Below are 22,613 nucleotides of genomic sequence, written 5' to 3'. Positions count from 1 at the left end.
ACAATAACCATACAGTAAATCTGTCTCTCACCTGCAGTCTCTCTGATAGAATATCTACCAGCAGATCATCAGGCAGGAAACAGCTAATCGGGTCAAGCTCTTCATACTGACTGGCACTCATGCTCAAATGCCTGTGGATCTGACCCGTCTGCATCACACACACAAATATTTATTTTTCTATCATGATGGGGTCTTTCAATTGACTTCTATTGTTTTATTTTAACCTAATGATATTTTATATCTCCTAACCCTATCCCTAAATGTACAGTAATTTTCATAGAAACCCTTTAGCATTTTTAGATTTTTATTTAGACATTTTTTAGTTTTGTAAATTCATAAAGCTCATTAAGGACAGTCACATTACAGACTATTCAATATATTTTCCACTTAAGGGGCTTTTGGCTGGTACCCACAATATAGGTGGTTTCAGGTTTTAAAGCCTAAATGTCCTCACAATGTAGGCAAAACCTGACCCACACCCATGAACACACATTGAAAATGTATTTAATGCACTGCAAAAATCATTATCTTGATCAGTAAATTTTTATGATGAAAAATATCTAAAACATCCTTAAAACAAGCAAGAAGACTTGTTTATTAAGAATAATGAGAATATACAGTATATCGTCATGGTTACTGTTATAACCTCCATTCCCTGTGGGAGGGAACGAGACATTGTGTCGAATAAAGTGACACAAGGGGTCTTCCTTGGGAGCCTTGCGTACTTCTGAACTTGAGAAAAGGCCAATGTGAAATTGGCAGACAGAATTTGCATGCCCCGCCCCTGGACATGCGGGTATAAAGGGAAGCGGGCATGCATCTGTCAGTCAGGATTTTAACTGAGGAGCCGAGAATAAGGCACGGCCATTTACAGTGGTAGGTCTAGATACAACAGCAGTGCTAATCACCAGTAGAGGTGAGTGGAAACTCATGTTGTTCCAAACCAATAACACATACAAATATTTAAAGGAATAATCCGGGATCAATACAAGTTAGGCTCAATCAACAGCATCTGAGGCATAAAATTGATTAAAATTTAAAAATGTAAAAATTTTCTTTTATAAAAAATCTGAAATCTGGGTAACAGTGAGGCACTTACAGTGGAAGTAAATGCGGCCAACCCGTAAACATTTAAATGCTCACTATTTCAAAAGTATAGCCACAAGATGTAAACAATATGTGTGATAAACAATTTAAGTGTGATACAATCACTTTCTAATCTTTACTGTGTAAAGTTATAGCCAATTTTACAACTTCGTTGCCAAGATGATGTAATGTCAACTAATCCCAAAGCGACAGTATAGGAGTAATATTAACAGTATAACAGCTCAAATAATTTGAGAAAAAAAAAAAACAGTTTTGACAAAATAATTAATGCATGTGCTTTTATAAAATTATAAGCTTCACATTTCTGCTTTTAAACCCTTCAAAAATTGGCCCTATTCACTTCCATTGTAAGTGCCTCACTGTAACCTCGATTTTTTCTTTTCTTTTTTTAAAGAAATGGAGAGTCTAAATATATTTTGTGGTAATAAACATTATACCACAAATGCTGCTGATTGAGCTTAACTTATATTGAACCTGGAATGTTCCACTAAAGCTGAAGTATGTAATTTCTGTGCCACTAACGCCATCAAATGGAATTGCATAAATACATTTGTTTTCCAAAATGTTTCTGAATATAACCCCCCGTCTGCCATTGGTCAAGCAAGATGGGAGATAGTCCCACCCCAACTCACGCTCATGTTGGGATGGGTCTAAACAGGTCGCTCTAAACAAACAGAGCAATTTTCACAGAAAACAGTGACAGTGTTTACAGTTTTTGAGAAATTTAACCAATGAATGGCTTACAGTTGTCTCTGCATATTAAGCTGGAATAGGAGAAATTAGTTTAACACAGAAAAAGTTACATACTTGAGCTTTAATGAAGGTAAATGGTGACGAAGGCTGTCAGCCTCTAACATTCTGCCAAATATCTCCTTTTGTGTTCAACATAAGAAAGAAATACTTATGGTTCTTGAACTATGTGAAGGTGAGTAAATGATTAAAGAATTTTCATATTTGGGTGCACTATCCCTTAAATGTTTTCCACTATGATGTATGTGGCCAATAGCAAAGAGATCCTAAGTGTGTGTACCACTGAAGCAGCAGGAGGACCGGAACTGCCATTCTTCTTTGAAATCCCTGTGATGCTGGTTTTGTTGCGGGTTGAGGCAGATGACGGGTTGACTTTAGGCTCACCGGTCTGGCTGTCCTCTGCTGTGTGATTGGCAACTGCCTCAACACTGAGAACAATTGGATCTTGACCAGCAGTTTCCATCTTATCTGCCGCAGCCTCCTCAACTGCCCTCTGAGCATACTCCACAGCAGCCTTGATACATAGTTCTCTTGCCCTCAGGCCTGCAGACCCGCTCCCAGATGTCACAGCCTCCAGCACAACCTCATCTACACTGAGGCATGCTGCCCCATAGTGCTTAGCCAGAGCAACTGCTGTCCTAGTTTTACCTGAACACAGATGCTTACATTGACCTCACTGGACCAGAGCAAACAATTGCAACTCTCAAACAAGAGTTGCAATAATTCTGTGGCTTTGCAAAATTATAAACAATATACAGTACAATAAATATTATTTTCATAGAGACAAACAATAATCAAGTGTTATATCAACTGACATTTTTTTAATTGCTTCCTTACAATAATAAGTAGTGCCAAAGATACTATCTGCATTGTTATAAAATAATAATGTAAATGTTTTAATTTTTGCAGTGCAGCATACAGGTTTATAACAACATGAGGTTGAATAAATATTTAGAGAATGTACATTTTTTCTGAACCTTTAAAAAATACCTGACAGTGGAGCACCATGCACAATCAGGGCAATACCCCAGCAATTTTGGGCAGCTTTGCCTTCTAGTGAAGGATCAATGCCCATGTGACGAACAATTGCTCTAGACACAGGGTCATATTCCAGATCGCCCACGGCAGTGTCGGTGTCTTTAGTCGGGCCTGTGAGGAGAAGATAAATATACATTTATTCATCTTCAAACATCTGTCTTTTACTAATAATGCATGAAATAAAGATTAAATTGTTGATTATCATTTTTTATTAAATGTTTCATATATGATGTGAATAATTTAACATTTTATTAGATTGTTTTGATGATTCGTTTAAATTTAAATTTGTATGAAAAATATTTTTTTATTAAATGATTATTGTGTTGTAAAAGTCATTGATCAGAATTGGTGTAATGATTTGGGAGATTTGGGAGGAGAGACAAAGAGAGTTTGATTCTTATGCTCTATAAATTCACACTTAATTTCATGATCTTATCATCAATAAAAAACTATTGAATGTGCATGCCTGCATTACTCCTACCCTTCTAGACTTACTAGAGTATTTTATTTATTTTTACAGTGAATATTTGCACTAGGTGTAAATAGCACCTGCCAAACAGCGGCTATTTGAACTCCAACAGTCTAGTGTTGCTGCAGGGTCGTGTGTATGCGGTGTGGATGTCCTTTTTTCGTGCGGACAACCCAGGCTCAATTCCGACTTTTGTCCCATTTTTTCCCATCCTATTTGCTTTCACCACTACTTGTATTTCCTTTAATACTACTTATAATAATAAATAAAAATTAATATAAAGGTTGATTTCCTTGTAGTGATTTGGTCACGGTGAAGATCGGAGGGTTGAGAGAAAGATTTGATCCAGGTAAAAACTTCCCTTAATAAGGGACTAAGGTTTTACTACAGTAACCATAGTATCACCATGGTATTTTATAGTACAATCATAGTAACCACAAAATTAAACATTGTCACTATAGTAACACAACATTACTGTAGTAACATCACAGTTAATTGTGTAAAAACTGGGTTTCACCAAAAAACATGCTTACTACAATATTACTATAGTAAAACCATGGTTAATTTTTGTAAGGGCAGGTTAGAGTTACGTTTGGGTGTCTGTGGGACTCTAAATAAACATGCAACAGTGATGCTCCTATACTGTTAGTATTTAATAAGGAGTGCAAAAAGCATCTAACACTCTTTGAACTTAGTGCAAAGAAGATACTTTTTGTTGCTATTTACATTCAGTGCAAACAGCCTCTGCCTTTAATCTTTCCCCTCTTCAAAAAACTAGTCTAATTCTTACCTGTTATTAAAGCAAATGTATTTACCTCATGCACACATACTTGTTTTTAAAGCACAAAATTACATTACTTTTTGCACTGAACTATACCTTTACCTTTAGATGTTCTTCCCTCAGAGTGTACAGCTGTCTCCCCTTTGTTCTCTTCTGGAAAACCCTCTTCAGATTCTAAAAAACAGAGTTGAGATTTATTAGATTCACATAAGATTCTGCCAAAATGCAAAACCTGTAAATGTAAAATCTAATATAAATTCAGTATAAACGCAGCTTTAAAATATTGGCTAAAAATGTGTGACAATTTTTTTATTTTTTTATAAATAAATAATTCTGACAAATAGGACAATCAACACAAATATTGTACATCCATGTTCTCTAAGCCTTTTTATTTATTTTTTTGTAATTTTTTTTACAAACACTTCAAGCTTTATAATGATCTAAGAATCATTGCTATTTTAAGTCGTTATCAAATCTTAACTTATTTGAAATGAGCCGGATAAGTCTTACCCATGCTTTTAAAGCGATAGTTAACCCAAAAAATTTCAATTCGGTCATTGTTTACTCACCCCTGCGCTGTTATAACTCCATATGACTTACTTCTTTTTCCTAACACAAAGGGAGAAATTGTGAAAAAACTATTGTGCTTAGTGATGTCATACAATGGCCGTTTGATGACCACCACTTCAATCTTCAAAAGCACACAAAATATAATTCAGAAGTCTAATATATTCTTCCATGAGACTCATGATTGTTATGAAAGGATACGATGAGGTTTGGTGAGAAACAAAACAAAATCTAATTTATTATTTAGTGAAATTGTTGACCGACCGTTGATCTCCTCTGCGCATTCATGAGACTGCAGAGAGCAATTTCAAGCAGCCCCCACTCGTGAAACTCGTTGTGACAGAAACAACAGTATACAACACAGCTGCACAAAAACCAGAGAACCGAACTTACTAAACATGTCTGATGAGATGGCTTTGTAGTTGGAGAATCTACTGGGGGAACTGTGTAACCAGTAACCTGGGAAAAGTGTACTTGGGGCGGCTGTGGCTCAGGTGGTAGAGCGTGTTGGCCACTAATCCCAGGGTTGCCTGTTCGATTCCTGGCCCACATGACTCAACATGTTGAAGTGTCCTTGGGCAGGACACTGAACCCCAAATTGCTCCCAATGGCAGGCTAGCGCCTTGTGTGAATGGGTGAATGAGTCACAGTGTAAAGCACTTTAAAAACCACTAAGGTTAAAAAAGCACTATATAAGAGCAGACCATTTACCATTCTCACCACTCAATCAAACAGAGAGAGAATGAGGGAATGTCTCTCTCCTCTCCTCCATTCTGAACTGGTGAGGGTGAGCATTTGAGACAGACCTCCGACTGAAGGGAGTGATACCTCAGCAAAAACATTCAGTAGGTATAACATTCTTGGCCAAAATTAAGTAGTTTTAAACCGGCTCGTGAGATGCTGGCATCAATATACTGTTTTGAGAACGTTTTTGGACTGGTGCTAGTTCATAGAGGGCAGGGTTTCACTGTGCATTGTCAAAAATAGAAACCAAGTGATCAACAGTATGTCCCATCACTCGCCACGGCTTCTTAGGACAATAACTCTGAATAACTTAGAATAACCTTTTCATCACATGTTGTTTGCCATCAGGTAAAGACACAGTACGACTGTTTCAAATAAATAAGGCTGGGCATAGAAATGCATCTATTCGACAACCACAAACTCATCAGACATTTTTAGCAAGCTCGGTTCTTTGGTTTGTGTGTAGCTGTGTTGTGTTCTGTTGATTCTATCACTGTGGTGGACCTGTTTTTAGATTAAAAAAAAAAATGAGTTGTCGCTTAAACGCCCTTTTTTACGGGTGGAGGCTGCTTGAACTTGCTCTTGTGCAGTCTAATGAACGCACAGAGGACATCAACTGTTGGTCAACAGTTTTACTAAATAATATATTCGATTTTGGTTTGTTCTCACCAAACCTCATTGTATAAAAATTGTCTCATGGAATAAATTATTAGACTTCTGAATTATACTTTTGCTTGCTTTTGAAGCTTAAAGAGGTGGTCACCATAAACTGCCATTGTATGACATCACTGAGCACAACATTTCTTCACAATTTCTCCCTTTGTATTAGGAAAAAGAAATAAAGTCAAATGGGGTTATAACAGCAGGGGTGAGTAAACAATGACTGATTTTTTATTTTGGGGTTATCTATACCTTTCAGATTAAACCTGACTAAAATATGAAATGGGATCAACTAATGTGCCATTTACTTGGAGATCATTTTTAATATCATATAGACCAGTGTTCGGCAACCTTTTTGATATGGAGTACCATTTTTTATTTTCCTAACCCCCCCTGAAATATATTATCAGCATTACAGTTTGAGTAAAAAGTTTGAGCAAATCCCGATGATTAAGATATAACCATGATCCAGCATGTGAATTTTTCTACAGTTTATGTGGAACAAAACCTGACCTTTTGTACAAAATATGTTAACAGTTAATGACACAAATTTGCTTATTTGATTAGTTTTTATTTTTATTTGATCATTATTATAAATTTTTTTACATGGAGGGTTAATCACTAGCACACAAGCAACAGCGAGAGAGGAGAATGCTAATTTATTTACAATATTAAACACTAAAACATTGTGTTGAGACTGCAGTTTATTCAACAGATGAGCGCAGTGCAGTTCCCTTTCCCTGGGAAGCCTAAACTTTATCCAGGGCCAATCTGAAGAGGGGAATTAAAGCAGCCAAATACAACTACATACTGCGGATTGAGGACAATTTTATGAACAATGACCCCCGATGTATGTGGACAGGCATCCATGACCTCACAAACTACAAACCAGCGAACAGCACCCCCCAACTAATAATGCCACCCTCCCAAACAAACTGAACACATTTTATGCTCGCTTTGATCATGGAAACACAGAACAACCCATAAAAACTGAGCTCCCACCTGATGATCTGCCACTCACTTTTTCCTCCAGTGACGTGTGTTCCACCCTGAGCAGAGTGAATGCACATAAAGCTGTTGGCCCTTATGGCATCCTGGGCCGAGTGCTCAGGGCCTGTGCAGAACAGCTGGCTGACGTCTTCACCAACATTTTCAACCTCTCCTTGGCCCAGGCCATTGTCCCCACCTGCTTCAAAACAGCCACCATTTTACCAGTACCAAAACATGCTGCTGCAGTAGCCCTCAACGACTTCCACCCCGTTGCTCTTACTCCCATCATAGCAAAGTGTTTTGAAAGGCTGGTCCTCTCCCACCTGAAAACATGTGCCCCCAACACTAGACCCATATCAGTTTACCTACAAACCCAACAGGTCAACTGAGGATGCTATCGCCTCAGCTCTTCACCCTGCCCTGACTCACTTGGACAAAAATAACACGTATGTCAGGATGCTATTCATTGATTTCAGCTCTGCCTTCAATACTGTGATCCCATCCAAGCTGATCTCCAAGCTCACTGATCTTGGCATCAGCCACACCCTGGAGCGTGTGGCGAGCTTCAAGTTCCTGGGTGTCCATATCTCTGAGGATCTTTCCTGGACCTACAACACCTCCACTCTTATTAAAAAGGCACAACAGCACCTTTACTTCCTTAGGAAGCTAAGGAAAGCTCACCTGTCCCCCAACATCCTGCTGAACTTTTACTGCTGCACTATTGAAAGTGTCTTAACAAACTGCATCACAGTGTGGTATGGCAACTGCACTGTCTCAGATCAGAAGGCACTCCAACGGGTGGTGAAAACTGCCCGATACATCACTGGTGTACAGCTACCCTCCATCAAAGACATTCACAATAAACACTGCCTAAGGAGGGTGAGAAGCATTATCAAAGACACCTCTCACCCCAACCACGGTCTGTTTACTCCTCTCCCATCTGGGAGACGCTATAGGCGTCTTCGCTGTCACACCAGTAGACTCGGGAACAGTTTCTTTCCCTCAGCTGTCAGCCTGCATTTCATTGGCTCTGTACTTGTATTTTGCACAATGACAATAAAGTTGAATCTAATCTAAATGCCATTCACACAAGACGGTAGGGCAGATCATTTCAGGCAGCGCTGAATTGATCTGCAGCACTGAATTGATCAATTGATCTGTGCTGATGTGTCTGTTGTATATACTGCAGTCTCATCACACTTTAATAATTGTTTTGTCAAATTCAGCTCATGAAATCATGCAGTGTGATCATGAGGAAGGATTACTTCAAGATGTAGATTGACATTCAAGTGCAAAGGACTTTGTATAAATAAAATAGTCAACTCCTCTCTCACTGTTGCTTGTGTTCCAGTGATTACCCCTCCATTGGCATGCGTGTTGTAGGTCGCCGAACCCTGATATAGACCATCTCTGCTGAAATATCCAGTACCCTGCTTGGGCTCCTGTGAGCTGTGCTCTTTGTAGTAGTCTAATAGTTCCATGGGCAGAGTCTCGCCAGGAGCACGGGGAGGTAGAAGTAAAAAATTTTGAGCATCATATCCTTTCAACATCCGCAAGATCTGAGGAGTAAAACAGAAAATTTAAAAAGAGGTACAGACACTACAAAGAGGATTATATAGACAGTGTAGAGTTTCTAAAGTAGTGTACATTGAACACAAGCAGCTCAAAGTGTCATGAGTGTACTGGTCATTTTTAAAGTTTTAAAGGTTTTATACCATGAACTGATTCCATTAGAGTTCAAATAAAATAAAAATTGTACAAAGTTAAACAATAAATCAAAAGTCAAAGTTGGTTTATTACATCTACTACATATTAGGAATTTGAGACCAAATTCATTGTCTTTATTTGTGCATTCTATTGACAAAAAAAAATGTAGAAAAAAATTCTGCCTGAGAGAAACAACCAAGATTTTACAAAGATACCACTAATTATATTTCTTTCTTATGTCATTGATTGAACTTAAACAAACAATACATTTCATGGCATTGCATTTAGATGAATAACAATAAGCGATACTGACCAAACAGGAAGGACCCCATGAGGAACAAATGAAGCTCACCTCTTCCTCTTCTAGGTATTGTTTGTCAAAGTCCAGAGAGTAAAACTCTATAGGAAAGGAGCAAGGGTTGCGGACCATCACCTCAGCAATCTTCCCTTTACTGTAGGGCAGGATGGGCCCGAAATCTAGTTCTGAGGAGGAAAACTCCAGCTGAGGCTCTTCGCCCTGGCCTTGGACCAGGAGCAGGATCTTCTGAGTGCTCTGAGCCACTGTTATCAATAGTCTCTGACTGTATGCCCTCTGTAGGGGACACATATGAAACAGAACAATCAGACCTGTGATTCTATGTGTATGTAAAGACAAACTTAATCATGTTACAGTACTGCTGCTCTCATTTGTTCTAAAGAGTTAAGCTTGTCACTTCTTAACTGTTATTTTCTTCTTAATTTGTAACTTAAGAAAAAGTTAAGAATATTTTGTTTTCCAGAATAAACTTCTTAAGAAAGTTCTTATCTTTTTTCTTAAGAGTTCAAAGAAGCTTCTTAATGTGGTGACCATTCATGCTAATTCAAACGTATGCGCTGCATATAGCGCTCATAGAGTTCATAGAAACATAATAATTATAACATTAGAAAGCTGAGACTTTCCTTTTCACCCCTCATCCACATCCCTATCGGAGTTGGGCACAGCAGAGACAGCCTCCAACAAACTTTCCCATTTATCCGCCTCATACTTTCTGACGTGATATTATTATCAAGCTTCCTAAGGAGAACATTTTCCTTGCAGTAATTTCCTCAACAAGAACATCCAGCTCTTGTCTACTGAAGTTTTTGTTTCTTTTCTTCCCCTTCTGTCGCTCTCTCCACGTTGTGTCGGAGAAGCGACACTAGGGGTCTCTCTTGAGCGCCGATATTCACCTCTGATCTATTGAAAAGGGCCAGTGGGAGTTGGCAGTCAGTATTTGCATACCCCGGCCCCCGGACATACGGGTATTTAAGCAGGGCAAATACAGGAGTTCATTCAGAAAATTTCTTCAGAGCCGATGGTCTGTCTGCAGTTGCTGCGAGTTTACACACCACTATAAAACGTTCCTGTTTCCTCTGATGATCTGCATGCTGTTGGATCTTGACGGCGCACAACATCGGCTTTCTCCTTCACTTTGCACGGCGTGCATTGTTACCCCTGAGCGCTTCGACAGCGCAGACACACATACACACTGTGTATATTAAGAGTTATTTTCCTTAAGAGTAAATTTCTCTAAAAGAGCAAACACAGCGGCGTTGAACGTCCTTTTCAGTACGTGTCTTTCTGAAGATGCCTTTCCGCCCCTGTGTAGTTTTTGGAGGCGGTGATTTCTCCCCACCTCTGACGGTCATAAAAACCGCCTGGCGTACCTGGGTTGCGAAACACGCAGGCAGCGTTTTTTATGAATGGTCTATGTTTTCAGTACGAAAACATAGCCATGACAGCATTGCGGTCGTAGGCTTTCTCTTGTAGTGAGACAGAGCCGCTTCAGCCGCCCCGCGCCTCGCCTCCTTCCCACGGGATTGAGGCAGGCGCCGTGGCGATGAAAACGATCTGGGGTCAATGGCGGGCTGCGTTTCACGGGTGAACCCCTTGAAACCCCCGCCTCCCGGCACGCTTGCTGTTTTCCGTCCGGGCTCGGGATGAGCATGCTCTCCAATGGGTTATGTTTTCAGCCTGAGAACATAGCTGCAGCAGCGTTGCGATCTCTGCTTTCTTGTGAGGAAGAAAGCCACTTCAGCCGCCCTCCGCTCCTCGCCTCCTTCCTACGGGATTGACGCAGGCACCGCGAGCGATGAAGATGATCCCGGGATAATGGCCGTTGTGAATACAATCAACCAAGCCAGAGCCCCTTCTACCAGGCACCTTCACGCCCTAAAGTGGCGCTTGTTCGCAGATTGGTGTTCTTCCCGAACTGAAGACCCGCAGAGATGCGCTATCAAGTCAGTCCTCCTGTTCCTACAGGAGAGGCTGGACAGGAGGCTGTCCCCGTCCACCCTCAAGGTGTATGTTGCCGCCATTGCCGCCCACCACGATCCTGTATACGGCAAGTCTTTGGGCAAGCGCAACCTGATCCTCAGGTTCCTGAGAGGCGCCCAGAGGTTGAATCCCTCCCGGCCAGGCCTAGTTCCCTCCTGGGATCTCTCGGTAGTCTTGGCAGGTCTCCAGAGACCTCCCTTCGAGCCGCTTGAATCATTTGGACTCAGGGCCCTCTCTCTTAAGACGGCCCTGCTGATCGCGCTCGCCTCCATCAAGAGGGTCGGGGACCTGCAAGCGTTCTCTGTCAGCAACACTTGCCTGGAGTTCGGTCCGGCAGATACGTCTGTGATCCTAAGACCGCGACCGGGCTATGTGCCCAAGGTTCCTACAACACCATTCCGAGATCAGGTAGTGAACCTGCAAGCGCTGCCCCAGGAGGAGGCAGACCCAGCCCTTTCGTTGCTGTGTCCAGTGCCCGCCCTGCGCATTTACCTGGACCGCACAGAGAGCACCAGACGCTCTGAGCAGCTCTTTGTCTGCTTTGGGGGACGGCAGAAAGGGAATGCCGTCTCCAAACAGAGGCTCGCCCACTGGGTTGTCGACGCCATTACACTGGCTTATCACACCCAGGCCGTGCCCCTACCCTTGAGGGTCCGAGCTCACTCAACAAGGGGTGTTGCGTCCTCGTGGGCACTGGCAAGGGCACCTCCCTAGCAGACATCTTTAGAGCCCTGGGTTGGGCAACACCCAACACCTTCGTGAGGTTTTACAACCTCCGCGTTGAGTCGGTTGCGTCTCGTGTTTTCTCAGGTCCGAGCCCGTAGAACTCGGTAACACGTAGACCGACCAGCCGGGTGGATCGCTTGTGCCCAGCGCCCTTTTCCTGACGTCAAGGTAAAGTAGTGCGCCTTCTTCCCAGGGCGCCCCACTCCGAGTCGGGCCCCTGGTCGATTCCTCCCTAGCCCTCCGGGTCCGCGGTTCAGCGGAGGAACTCGCCGACCCAAGCCACTGCGGGTACCTCCCCAAGAAAAAGGGCAGGTGTGGTCTCCGCAGGGCACCCCCCACCCCCCCGCTCAGCCCCGCACTCGGTTCGTTCCCTCTATCCCCGCCGGGGTCTGCCCACTTTTCCAGCATTTTCAAATATTTCTAGTGGGTGGAGTCAGACTCTGAGCAGGTGTTTAGTTACCCTTTAAGAACATTCTTACGAACATATAATTTATCCTAAGAACTTTCTTAATTTTTCTCTTAAAAACTTTTTCATGAATCCGGCCCTAGGTCTTCATTTAGGGAAAGCCATATGCTTGTCAGAATGAGCATCCTCTGAAAACATTAGAAAGAATATTTAACTCGAAAATCTGACATTATTCTTTGACAATAATTCGGTCCAACTCGTGTTTTAGAATCTTCCAAACTAGGTAAATTAACTTGACATTTAATGTCAATTTCTGATAAAGTGCAGAGAGGATCTGTACAGCCCAAATGCAAGAGACATGAACTTTAAGATTCAATTAATGTGTGCGTTAGAGAGAAAGAGACACAGAGAGAGAGAGAGAGAGAGAGAGAGAGAGAGAGAGAGAGAGAGAAACCTGTGCAAGCAGTAGAGATCCAAATCAAGGTAGAAATAAGTGTGTGTTGGCCATTAGATTTTCTGCTTTCAGCATCTATCCTGCTGAAATCAGTAATTCAGCATGATATACTGGATGAGCAGAATATATATAATAGATATAATATAATAGATATCAGATGACATTCACATCCACAGATACAAACACACAAGAGCTGATACAGACTCTTTGGATGTGAGAGTTATTCTAATATCAAGTTGTCTCATTTTAGTGTGTTACATTGATGGTTTTGTTGATGAGTTTAGAAATATTTTCTCAGTTTGATCTGAGATCATTTGTCTCTAGCTATTGTACCTCGCTTTGTCTTTTCAAATAAAATATAGATTTACTCATGAAGAAGACACAGGGAAGACTCGCTGGTTATTGTGTAAAGCCAATAATTCTGTAAGCAATGTGTGTGTTTGACTCTACCCCCTCTGCTGGGCTGAATTTGACCTGCACGTTGGTTCTGTCACTAGGATAGAGTGTACCATCAGAGGGCAATATCTCAAAGACGACTGAAAGAGGCCGTTGCTTTAGCCGAGCCTGTCGTCTGAGGTACAGTGGGATGTGCTTGTCAATCTAAAAATAAAACCAAAACAGACATTACCAAACAAATAGTAAAAGCAGTGATTATTGACCTTATTCACAGCAGCGCCATCTTTTATTTTTGACGGGAATGACAACGAGGCTGTGAGGCATAGACTACTGTCTCTTCAATGGACTGTACAGCAGTTTAAAGTCTTTTTGGATTGTTCCGCAGACAAAACATTGAAAACATATCTTTCTAAGAACATTAAGTAAATACAAATTTCCAGACAACATAGAGTTGTGGAAAATCAGATGGGATATAGGAGTTTAACACAGCTTTATACCATGCAAACTATTGAAGAGTTGGTAAGTCTATCCCACACAGCCTCGTTTTCATTCCCATTAAACTTCAAAGATGGCGCTACTGTGAATAAGGTCTATACGTCCTACCACTGTTTGATCTAAGCCTTCCCTTGGCTGTGTGACACTAAAAAGGTTTACCAGAGGCAGACATACCATAAAAACAAATTGATCTTGTCCCTGCAATCTCTTAATAGGCAGGAGAAATATAACATTCCTCACAAATCCACCTTATTAATGATGAAAATGAACCTTTGTAATAACACACAGGTGATTACAGTGCTAAGTTAAAAACTGATTAAATTTGTATTATTTATTATCTTAAGTCAGTTACTCTGCTGATGAGGTTTGCTTAAGATGTGTACTTTTATAGTGAAAATACTTAAGTGCCTGTCTATACAACAACACATATGTGGAATGCTAAATAGGAAGTCCTAAATAACAAACTATTCATAAAGGTCATCAGAACCCTTTCCATACATCATTTAGGCTGTATTAAGTAATTCTAAATGTAATAAAATAAACAAAATTATATTCTAAATCAGGCTTTTTCATAGTGATGGTGAGTGATGGTGAATGTAAAGCCAAGAATCTATAGGTTTATTGGTAGCCATTTCATTTATTATGCATGTGAATATTACACATCTTTGGTCATAGGTTGTGGCATGTACCTTCTTTGGCCGTTCTACCAGTCTGATGCTCCACTCACAGGGCACTGGCCCGTGGTTGTACAGCTGGATTGTGGACACTTGACACAGGCCACACTGAATGGTATCGAACTGCAGTGTGTCTGTAGACACAGTGAGGGAGGGCATGGTGACTTCCGCACATAAACGCACCTGCACCCAGGGCCCTTTAACCACCTGTCAATTACACACAGGATGACTCAGTGGCACAGTAAATCAACAGAGAGGCAATAAACTATCTATAATGAACGTACAGTACACATAGCAGTGAGTGCTTTCCAATGATAATTTACAACCAATGCAAAATCGGCCTTATTTAGTCTGTAAATATGTATGAGTGTAATATCTAAAAAGAGCAATCATAAGGAGAAACTTTTACAATACACGAAAGGCAGTTAATCGTATTTCTCTTTATATTACAACAAAACTGTGTAAAACACAGAGTGATTGTTCATGACAGACACTGGCATCCTTATTGGTGGAAATCTGTTGTCTCATAATGTATGAAAAGTCAATACTTCATTTTCATCCAACATTCCATTGCCTGTCCCAGTTATTTCATGTTTTTTAAACCAAACCTGTATGGGCAAAACTGCATCAATCTTTCCCAACTCCAGATTGGCACCACAGGCATCAAACTTCACTTCAAACGTCTCTGTCTCACAGAAGGGCAGATTCTGCACCCTGTCCAATTCTGTACTAAATCCTGGGAGTAATCGAAAGAATATGTAGTTAATTTTAATTATTCTTGTTTTCCAGTTAAAATATATATTTAAAAAAAATTTAAACTGTAATATATTTAAAGTAAAATGGCAATATTTAATTTTTTATTTCAGATTAAAAATAAACCTTTTTTTTCTTTGAACTATGTTTATTTTCTCACCCCATTGGCATTTGTTTTATGCATAAATGTCACTAAATTTGGATAGATTTATCTGAACACAAGACTTGCTTATTTTGCATGTCAAGTAATTCTATCTTGTTTTACGGACGTTTAAACATTGTACTGAAAAACAAGACAAAAATACTGAGTAAGGTAATCTGTTGCAATGTAAAATTGAAATCTATAGAACATTCTGCATTATGGACCAACCTGTGCCTGCTAGTGAGTTCCTGTCAGCTCTGAAAGATACAGCCACTGGACAAGTGTTGGTTATTTTGACAATGTGGGTCGAGACACTGCCATTGATGACATAGCCAAAGTCCAGTTTGTACTCAGGCAAACTTAACCTGAAGAGAGGATGAATCAAACTGACATCATTGAATGCTGGGGAAAATAAGAGACTTCTACAGTACATGGATAAACTTACTTGCAGAGCTTCTTGAGCCAGTTGTTAGAGGATCCTGCTGTTGATCCTCTATGATCAGTGTATTGGTGCTGTTTATGTATAGCTATTGCATTTTCCTTCACAAGGAGCCGCTCTAACTCCAACTGCAGTAGGGCATCAAACTACAGCACACACATATACACAAAAATTTATAATACACAGAATAATATATCACATCTATATACAAAGCTGAAATAACAGCCACAGCCCATTTACACTAGTGTTTAATAAATTGCATCATATAGAACTTCTCAAAACACTGTACAGTGGTAATCAAACATAGACTCACAGTGGGAATGTAGTCATCTTCAGGCATCTCTTCTTTTCCTGTGGCAGGCTGGCTCAGCACCCCCTCCCTTGATTTGTCACTCTCTACCAAATTGTTTGCCTCCATTAGCAAAGAACCATACATCTCCTCATCTGTCCAGAAAAGAGAAAACAACTTAATAAGATTTTATAGCCTCTTCTTAAGAAGAACATTCTTTCACTTGCTAAAATTTACTTAGACTTGTTTTTATCTGGGATTCTCAATTTATTTAGCTTCAAGACCCAGATTTTACATTGTGGACATCAAGCAGTGACCCAAAATCATATATAAAGTCTAGGTTATTTTTGTTCATGTTTTTTTTAGGGTGAGGGCATGTTCAGCATATGACTGTACAGTAGACATATTTAGCAAGCTTCTAACAAGTGATAGAGGAATTTGTGATAATATACCACAGTGTTTGATTGGACAATGTCAAGAACAAAATAAATTGGAAGACATTTTTATAACACTTTTAATAGCTTTAAAAAAGAAAAGTTTTTTTATTTAGCTATCTTCAATTTGAATGTAAAAATGACTTTTTTGTTGATTGCATTTAGCATTTTTTTCCCCTTCAGTCTCAGTTCTTGATTAGTATTTCCGTAATCTCTTCATCCTTTCAAAGACAGCTCTTAAAGGGATAGTACACATAAAAATGAAACTTCTCTCATCATTTCTCATCATTTTAAGAAAGTCATAAACACCTGCAATGTCATGAGGGTAAGTTAATATCACAATTCCAGTGGGTCAGAAGTTTACATACACTAAGTTAACTGTGCCTTTAAAGAGCTTGGAAATTTCCAGACAATGGTTTAGACAATTAGTCATTTAGCTTCTGATAGGAGGTGTACTGAATTGGAGGTGTACATGTGTACACCTGTGTATTTCAAGGCCTACCTTCAAACTCAGTGCCTCTTTGCTTGATATCATGGGAAAATCAAAAGAAATCAGCAAAGACCATAAAAAAGTTGAGAAAAATAATCTGGTTCATCCTTGAGAGCAATTTCCAAAGGTCTGAAGGTATATCGCTCATCTGTACATACAATAGTACACAAGTATAAACACCATGGGATCATGCAGCCATCATACTACTCAGGAAGGAGACGCATTCTGTCTCCTAGAGATTAGTGTAGTTTGATGCGAAAAGTGCAAATCAATCCCAGAACAACAGCAAAGTACCTTGTGAAGATGCTGGAGGAAACAGGTAGACAAGTATCTATATCCACAGTAAAAATGTGTCCTATATCAACAGATCCTCAAAGGCTGCTCAGCAAGGAAGAAGCCACTGCTTCAAAGCCACCATAAATAAGAGAGACTACAGTTTTCAAGTGCATATGGGGACAAAGCTCTTACTTTTTGGAGCAATATCCTCAAGTCTGAAGGTGAGGCTTGCAAGCTGAAGGACACCATACCATTCGTGAAGCATGGGGGTGGAAGCATCATGTTGTGGGGGACTTTGCTGCAGGAGGAACTTGTGCACTTCACAAAATAGATGTCATTATGAGGAAGGAAAATTATGTTGATGTATTGAAGCATCTCAAGACATCAGCCAGAAAGCTAAACCTCGGTCACAAATGGGTCTTCCAAATGGACATTGACACCAAGCATACTTCCAAAGTTATGGCAAAATAGCTTAAGGACAACAAAGTCAAGGTTTTGGAGAGGCCATCACAAAGCCCTGACCTTAATCCGATAGAAAATTTGTGGGCAGAACTGAAAAAGCATGTGCGAGCAAGGAGACCTAAAAACCTGACTCAGTTACACCAGTTCTGTCAGGAGGAATGGGCCAAATTTCAGCAACTTATTGTGAGAAGCTTGTGGAAGGCTACCCAAAACGTTTGACCCAAGTTAAACCATTTAAAGGCAATTCTACCAAATACTAACAAAATGTATGTAAACTTCTGACCCACTGGGAATGTGATGAAAGAAATAAAAGCTACTCTCTACTATTATTCTGACATTTCACATTCTTAAAATATAGTAGTGATCCTAACTGACCTAAGACAGTGAATGTTTTCTACAATTAAATGTCAGGAATTGTAAAAAAAAAAAAAACTGAGTTTAAATGTATTTGGCTAAGATATATGTAAACTTCTGACTTAAACTATGTATCAGAAGAAGAATCAGATCAACAGGTAATCAGAGAGCAACACAGCATTACTTCCTCAAACAAGACTTCAGGGTAGGCAAGGGCATTACTTTGTGTGGCCTCAATAGAAATGGATCGGCCAAGTATCCAAAACAGAGAAGCGGCACATTCAAACAATTCTTTCACACTTTCAGAAATCAGAATTTATGCATTTTTGTAAGCTATTTTGTAAGTCAAAGAATAATCTCTAATATTCTGGGTCTAAATTGGGTGGGCCCAGGCATAAAGTTTTAATGTAAAGTTTACACTAAGGGCTTAGTAACTACTAGTTAGTTTGAAACTAGTTTGTAAGTCAGTGCTTAATTTGGTTGCACCACCTGTTCTTAAGGCAAGATTTAACTAGTAGGACATAAGCTCTCCATAAAGTAATGCATAGTCGCGTAATATGACGTTTACCTGTATTGATCCAATAATCAGCCTTCAAATTTGTACACACAACTGTTAAAAAAGCCATGAATTTCAATTTGTTCTTGTTACAGTTGATTTTCAAACATTGTTTTTGTCACGAACTTGCAGAGGTTGACAGGCTCAGGACACAAATGAAGAGTTTAAAAAAACAAAAGGATTTATTGATATAACCAAAAGGGCAAAAAAACTAATCAAAAATCCCATGAGGGGGAAAAAACAAACATAAACTACTCCGAAGGGGAAAAAGGTAATCCAGACTGGGGTAGGGAAAACAGGACACCAGGATCGTTCGGACCGAAAGAGGATCAGGGAATAACATAAACTGGAACCGACATGAACCGACCACACAACACCTGGAGACACACAACACTGACTGAATCCCACAAGACTGGAAACAAGAAGAATTGGCACTGGACAGCAAACACAAGGAGACTAAATTAGGGAGAGAATTCAAACGGGTTAACAGGGGACAGGTGAGGCATATTAAATAATAATAAGCAAACAAGGAGGTGGGTATGACGTAAGACAGAGAGACTCAAGGTGATACATAAAACAAATCAAATCCACTTCCTCTCAACACAACAAAACACCCAAATGGCATAAGTGCACATCGCCAAGACAATATATGCCAAACCGACAAACAAGATGACAATAGAAGACAGCTCGCGACCCGGGCATGCAACGCGATGCGAGTGTGACGTGAAGCACACCCTCGTTCCCTAGAGCCAGACAAACTATTGACGTGAGTGCACGCTGTTAAGATGGCATAAGCGTGATGCACCCACGACAGACATGGAGCACGAGTGTCCGGATCCTTACACAGACCGAAACCGAACCAGGAAGTCAGGATCGGACATGAAAAAAGAAGGACCGAAGAGTGCAAGGCAGGGAAAACAACCAAAACCACGCTCAGACAAAGACAGACAACGAAACACAAGACAGACTTGGGATGATAATGCCACGGTCCTGTCAGACCAAAACCTTGACTGACAGAGTGACAGGACCGTGACAGTTCGCTCACGTAACTGTCAGCTGTATTATTATATCCCCATTAAAATACGATACGTAATACAATTTAATGGTGCAACACTCAAATATTTATTATATGTGACTTAGTGCCAATTTATGCCACAACTAGGCTAAGTTGTAACTTATGTAGATGGTGCAACTGGCCCCAGTTCCCTCTGACAGCAAAACTGCTTTAGACACATTGAAAATTATTACACTTTTTCAGGATGGCTACAGATCAGAGAGAACTTGCACAAGGTTCTGAGCTAGTTCAAGTCAGGCCTACTTAAAGCATTATGTCTGCAAACTGGCACATGATGGCTGTGTTTGATTTAAGGTTAGGCGAGCCAGAAAACAGGACCAGCCAACTTTAAATGCATTTCATGAGAACGAACGTTGGAGCACATTCATGAATTTAAAAGTCTGAACATCTCAAAGTGTTCAACAATTTTGTGATATTGAAGCTCCTTTGGCTTCAGACTGGCTAAACTGGTTAATTCATTTATAAGGTTAGATTAATTAGATCACATGAAGATATATGATGTCTGACTTAGCCAATTACTTAGCCTAATGGCTATACGTTTTTCTAAGTAGCATTACTCTTAACTCTTACTTAAACTCCTTCAAACGAATTCTCCTTTAATGGAAATTTTCACCAGTTTTATCATCAGCTAGGCATAATTGTAAATGTACTTGCTTAGAAATGAAGAGCACACCTCTCCTTAACAAGCTGCATGATTTGAGGCATGGTTCATGTCCATAGTACAAAAAGAGTGGGATGAAGTTTAAGAGGGTTAAGAATTTGTACAAATGTTCAAAATCCCTAACCCTAAAGACCTTGATGTACTTTCAATGAAATCGAAGAACGAATGGGTGTGACATCATTTAGAACAAAATATGGCCTAAAAGAAGGTTTTTTTTGTGTTCGTTTTGGTGGTTCATAACAGCTCGCTGGGGCTAACTTTTAAGATAAATTCTTATCAGCTGCTAAACACCTTCTTACTGCCATTGTTCCACATCATTGGTAGGTGTGGCATGGAGCTCCACCTACCCTGAGGACAATGGCTAATTTAGTTTACGTTGTTCAGTGAGTCAAAATCAGTCAACATGAACACATCGATGTGCAGAATTATTAGCGAGCTGGTGCAAATATACCTACATCTGTATGATCATTTGCTTAGAGACATTTCCTTAGAGATAAGTCATGTGATTTTTTTTTATTCTACTAAAGGAATCAAATCTTCTCAAATACTCTCAAGTCCCATTAATTAATGTGCCATCTGTAGCAAAAGCCATTCACACATCTGTCTAACGATATGTCTAAAGATATGTTTCTATCACCATTGTTTTTCTGCACATTAAATATACACTCATCTTTGCAATGGTATCAGTGTCATTATTAATTACAATAACAGAGTGTAACGGGTGCATATTATGGCCACGTGTAGTATGCTAGTGCATTAACTTCATGAATTCAAAATGTAATCAAGACAAATTACATATTTTCTTCTGCATATATATTACTTTAAATCACCATTTTTACTGACCTCATGTGAATTCTACTCAGAATGAGGCATAAAGTCATTGATAACACATTTTTAAGGTTTTACATGTAGCATTCTCATATTTAAATGTACTTCTAAATGCCTTCCACATCGGTGTGGCGGGTGTCTGAATGTTCGGAAACAGTATACCATTGCTCAGCTGTTTATAATTTATTTTTAACCCTGAACGAAGAACGAAGATCTTCTACAGGAGTATATCAAGGCCTTAAGTATGAGCAATAGTAATAGTGATATTTGATTTAACAAGCATCACTAATGAACACTTACCCAGGTCTCTAGGTAGATCCAGACACAGTCTAGGGAAAATACCCTCTCCTCTAACAGTAATGATCTCAGTCTCATAGAAGGCCACTTGCAACTGAAAGGTCGTGTGAAAATCCTCAGGGATCCCTGGCAGGTAATATACATTGAGTTTCATTTCAGCATGTTGCTCTAGGTGGCCCTTCAGAAGAATCAGAAGCAAGCACATTAGCCAATCAAAGCACATGAATGAACTGTCCACAACAATAATGTATACAGGGCAAAAAAAAAAAAATCTTTATTATCACACACGATTCACTTCGACCATATAATTGGGTCATTAACAACGTGATATGAAAAAAAAAAAAAGAGAGAAGCTTGTTCATTGTTTTCGCATAAGCACTTGCCACTGTGAACAAGCTTCTCACATGCAATCATTAACATACAACAGACATAAAGATTTTCACTGAAAAATGACATTTGGGTTGCTTTTTCACCAAAACCTTTTGTATGACTATATGACGCATGAGTCACATGGATCCCTTTAAAGTAACTTTTGGGTACTTTTTTTAGCTTTAAAAGTGAGGCATCCACTGCAACTATATTGAAAAGACAGACTGTGATATTCATTAAAACATCTCTTTATGTTTTCCAAATAGGAAAGAAAGTCATACAGGTTTGGAACGACACAAGACTAGGAGTACAACTCACCTTGCTAGGGATGATGAGAGGCTGTCCAGGTAAGGGTAGCTCAACAGAGAGTCCCTGTTCTCCAGATAGAGTAGAAAAATCAAAACCAACTTTCCCTGTGTTCTTCAGAGTGATCTCTGCCTCTGCCACATGGTCAAACAACTGCAGTTAAAGGGAACGAGACAGAGATACTAGCACTGAAACGGAACCATGCCTGAAACCATCCTATTGCTTTAATGAGGTTTTGGTGCATTTACCTGCAATCCAAAGTCAATGTCATTCTTGTCCAATGTATATGAAACAGAAGAGGCCTGACCCTTGAGTGTGATCTCATAAGTGGGTCCTCCCTCCACCTCACACATTGCCAACACATGAGCACTGATGTCAGCATGACCAAGAAATGAGAAGGTCAAAAGCTTGGTGTCACCAGGCTGCAGTATCCCATACAGTGATGAGATGTCAAACACCTGCAACATAGATGATATGAGAACAACTCCACAGAAGAAGAGAGAGCAGAGTAACTGATAACTCAGATTACTGAGACTATAGCTTAATACTTCTTACTGAATACTGCACAGTATCAAACTTATTCTTACGCCGCATGATGCTTTGCATGAAATGTGGGAGGTAC

The 22,613-nt window shown here is 39.9% G+C and overlaps 1 protein-coding gene across 1 annotated transcript in view; it reads right to left on the bottom strand.

Annotated features, from left to right (window-relative positions):
* LOC127623022 (hydrocephalus-inducing protein-like) overlaps positions 1-22,613 on the bottom strand; it is a 113,174-nt gene that overhangs the window by 45,711 nt on the left and 44,850 nt on the right. Inside the window, exons 25-41 of the mRNA XM_052097237.1 lie at positions 22,240-22,449; positions 22,004-22,144; positions 21,320-21,494; positions 15,908-16,038; positions 15,601-15,740; positions 15,384-15,520; positions 14,869-14,996; positions 14,276-14,467; positions 13,146-13,295; positions 9,166-9,405; positions 8,465-8,665; positions 7,598-7,730; positions 7,138-7,302; positions 4,248-4,319; positions 2,848-3,006; positions 2,138-2,505; positions 32-148 (exon numbers count right to left, since the gene is read on the bottom strand). Coding sequence (XP_051953197.1) covers positions 32-148; positions 2,138-2,505; positions 2,848-3,006; positions 4,248-4,319; positions 7,138-7,302; positions 7,598-7,730; positions 8,465-8,665; positions 9,166-9,405; positions 13,146-13,295; positions 14,276-14,467; positions 14,869-14,996; positions 15,384-15,520; positions 15,601-15,740; positions 15,908-16,038; positions 21,320-21,494; positions 22,004-22,144; positions 22,240-22,449 — 2,859 coding nt within the window. The remainder of the gene's footprint in view (positions 1-31; positions 149-2,137; positions 2,506-2,847; positions 3,007-4,247; positions 4,320-7,137; positions 7,303-7,597; positions 7,731-8,464; positions 8,666-9,165; positions 9,406-13,145; positions 13,296-14,275; positions 14,468-14,868; positions 14,997-15,383; positions 15,521-15,600; positions 15,741-15,907; positions 16,039-21,319; positions 21,495-22,003; positions 22,145-22,239; positions 22,450-22,613) is intronic.

The sequence above is a fragment of the Xyrauchen texanus genome, chromosome 29 (genome assembly GCF_025860055.1).
Source record: "Xyrauchen texanus isolate HMW12.3.18 chromosome 29, RBS_HiC_50CHRs, whole genome shotgun sequence".
Taxonomy (NCBI): Eukaryota; Metazoa; Chordata; class Actinopteri; order Cypriniformes; family Catostomidae; genus Xyrauchen; species Xyrauchen texanus.
This window is presented reverse-complemented; position numbering and strand designations above follow the sequence as displayed.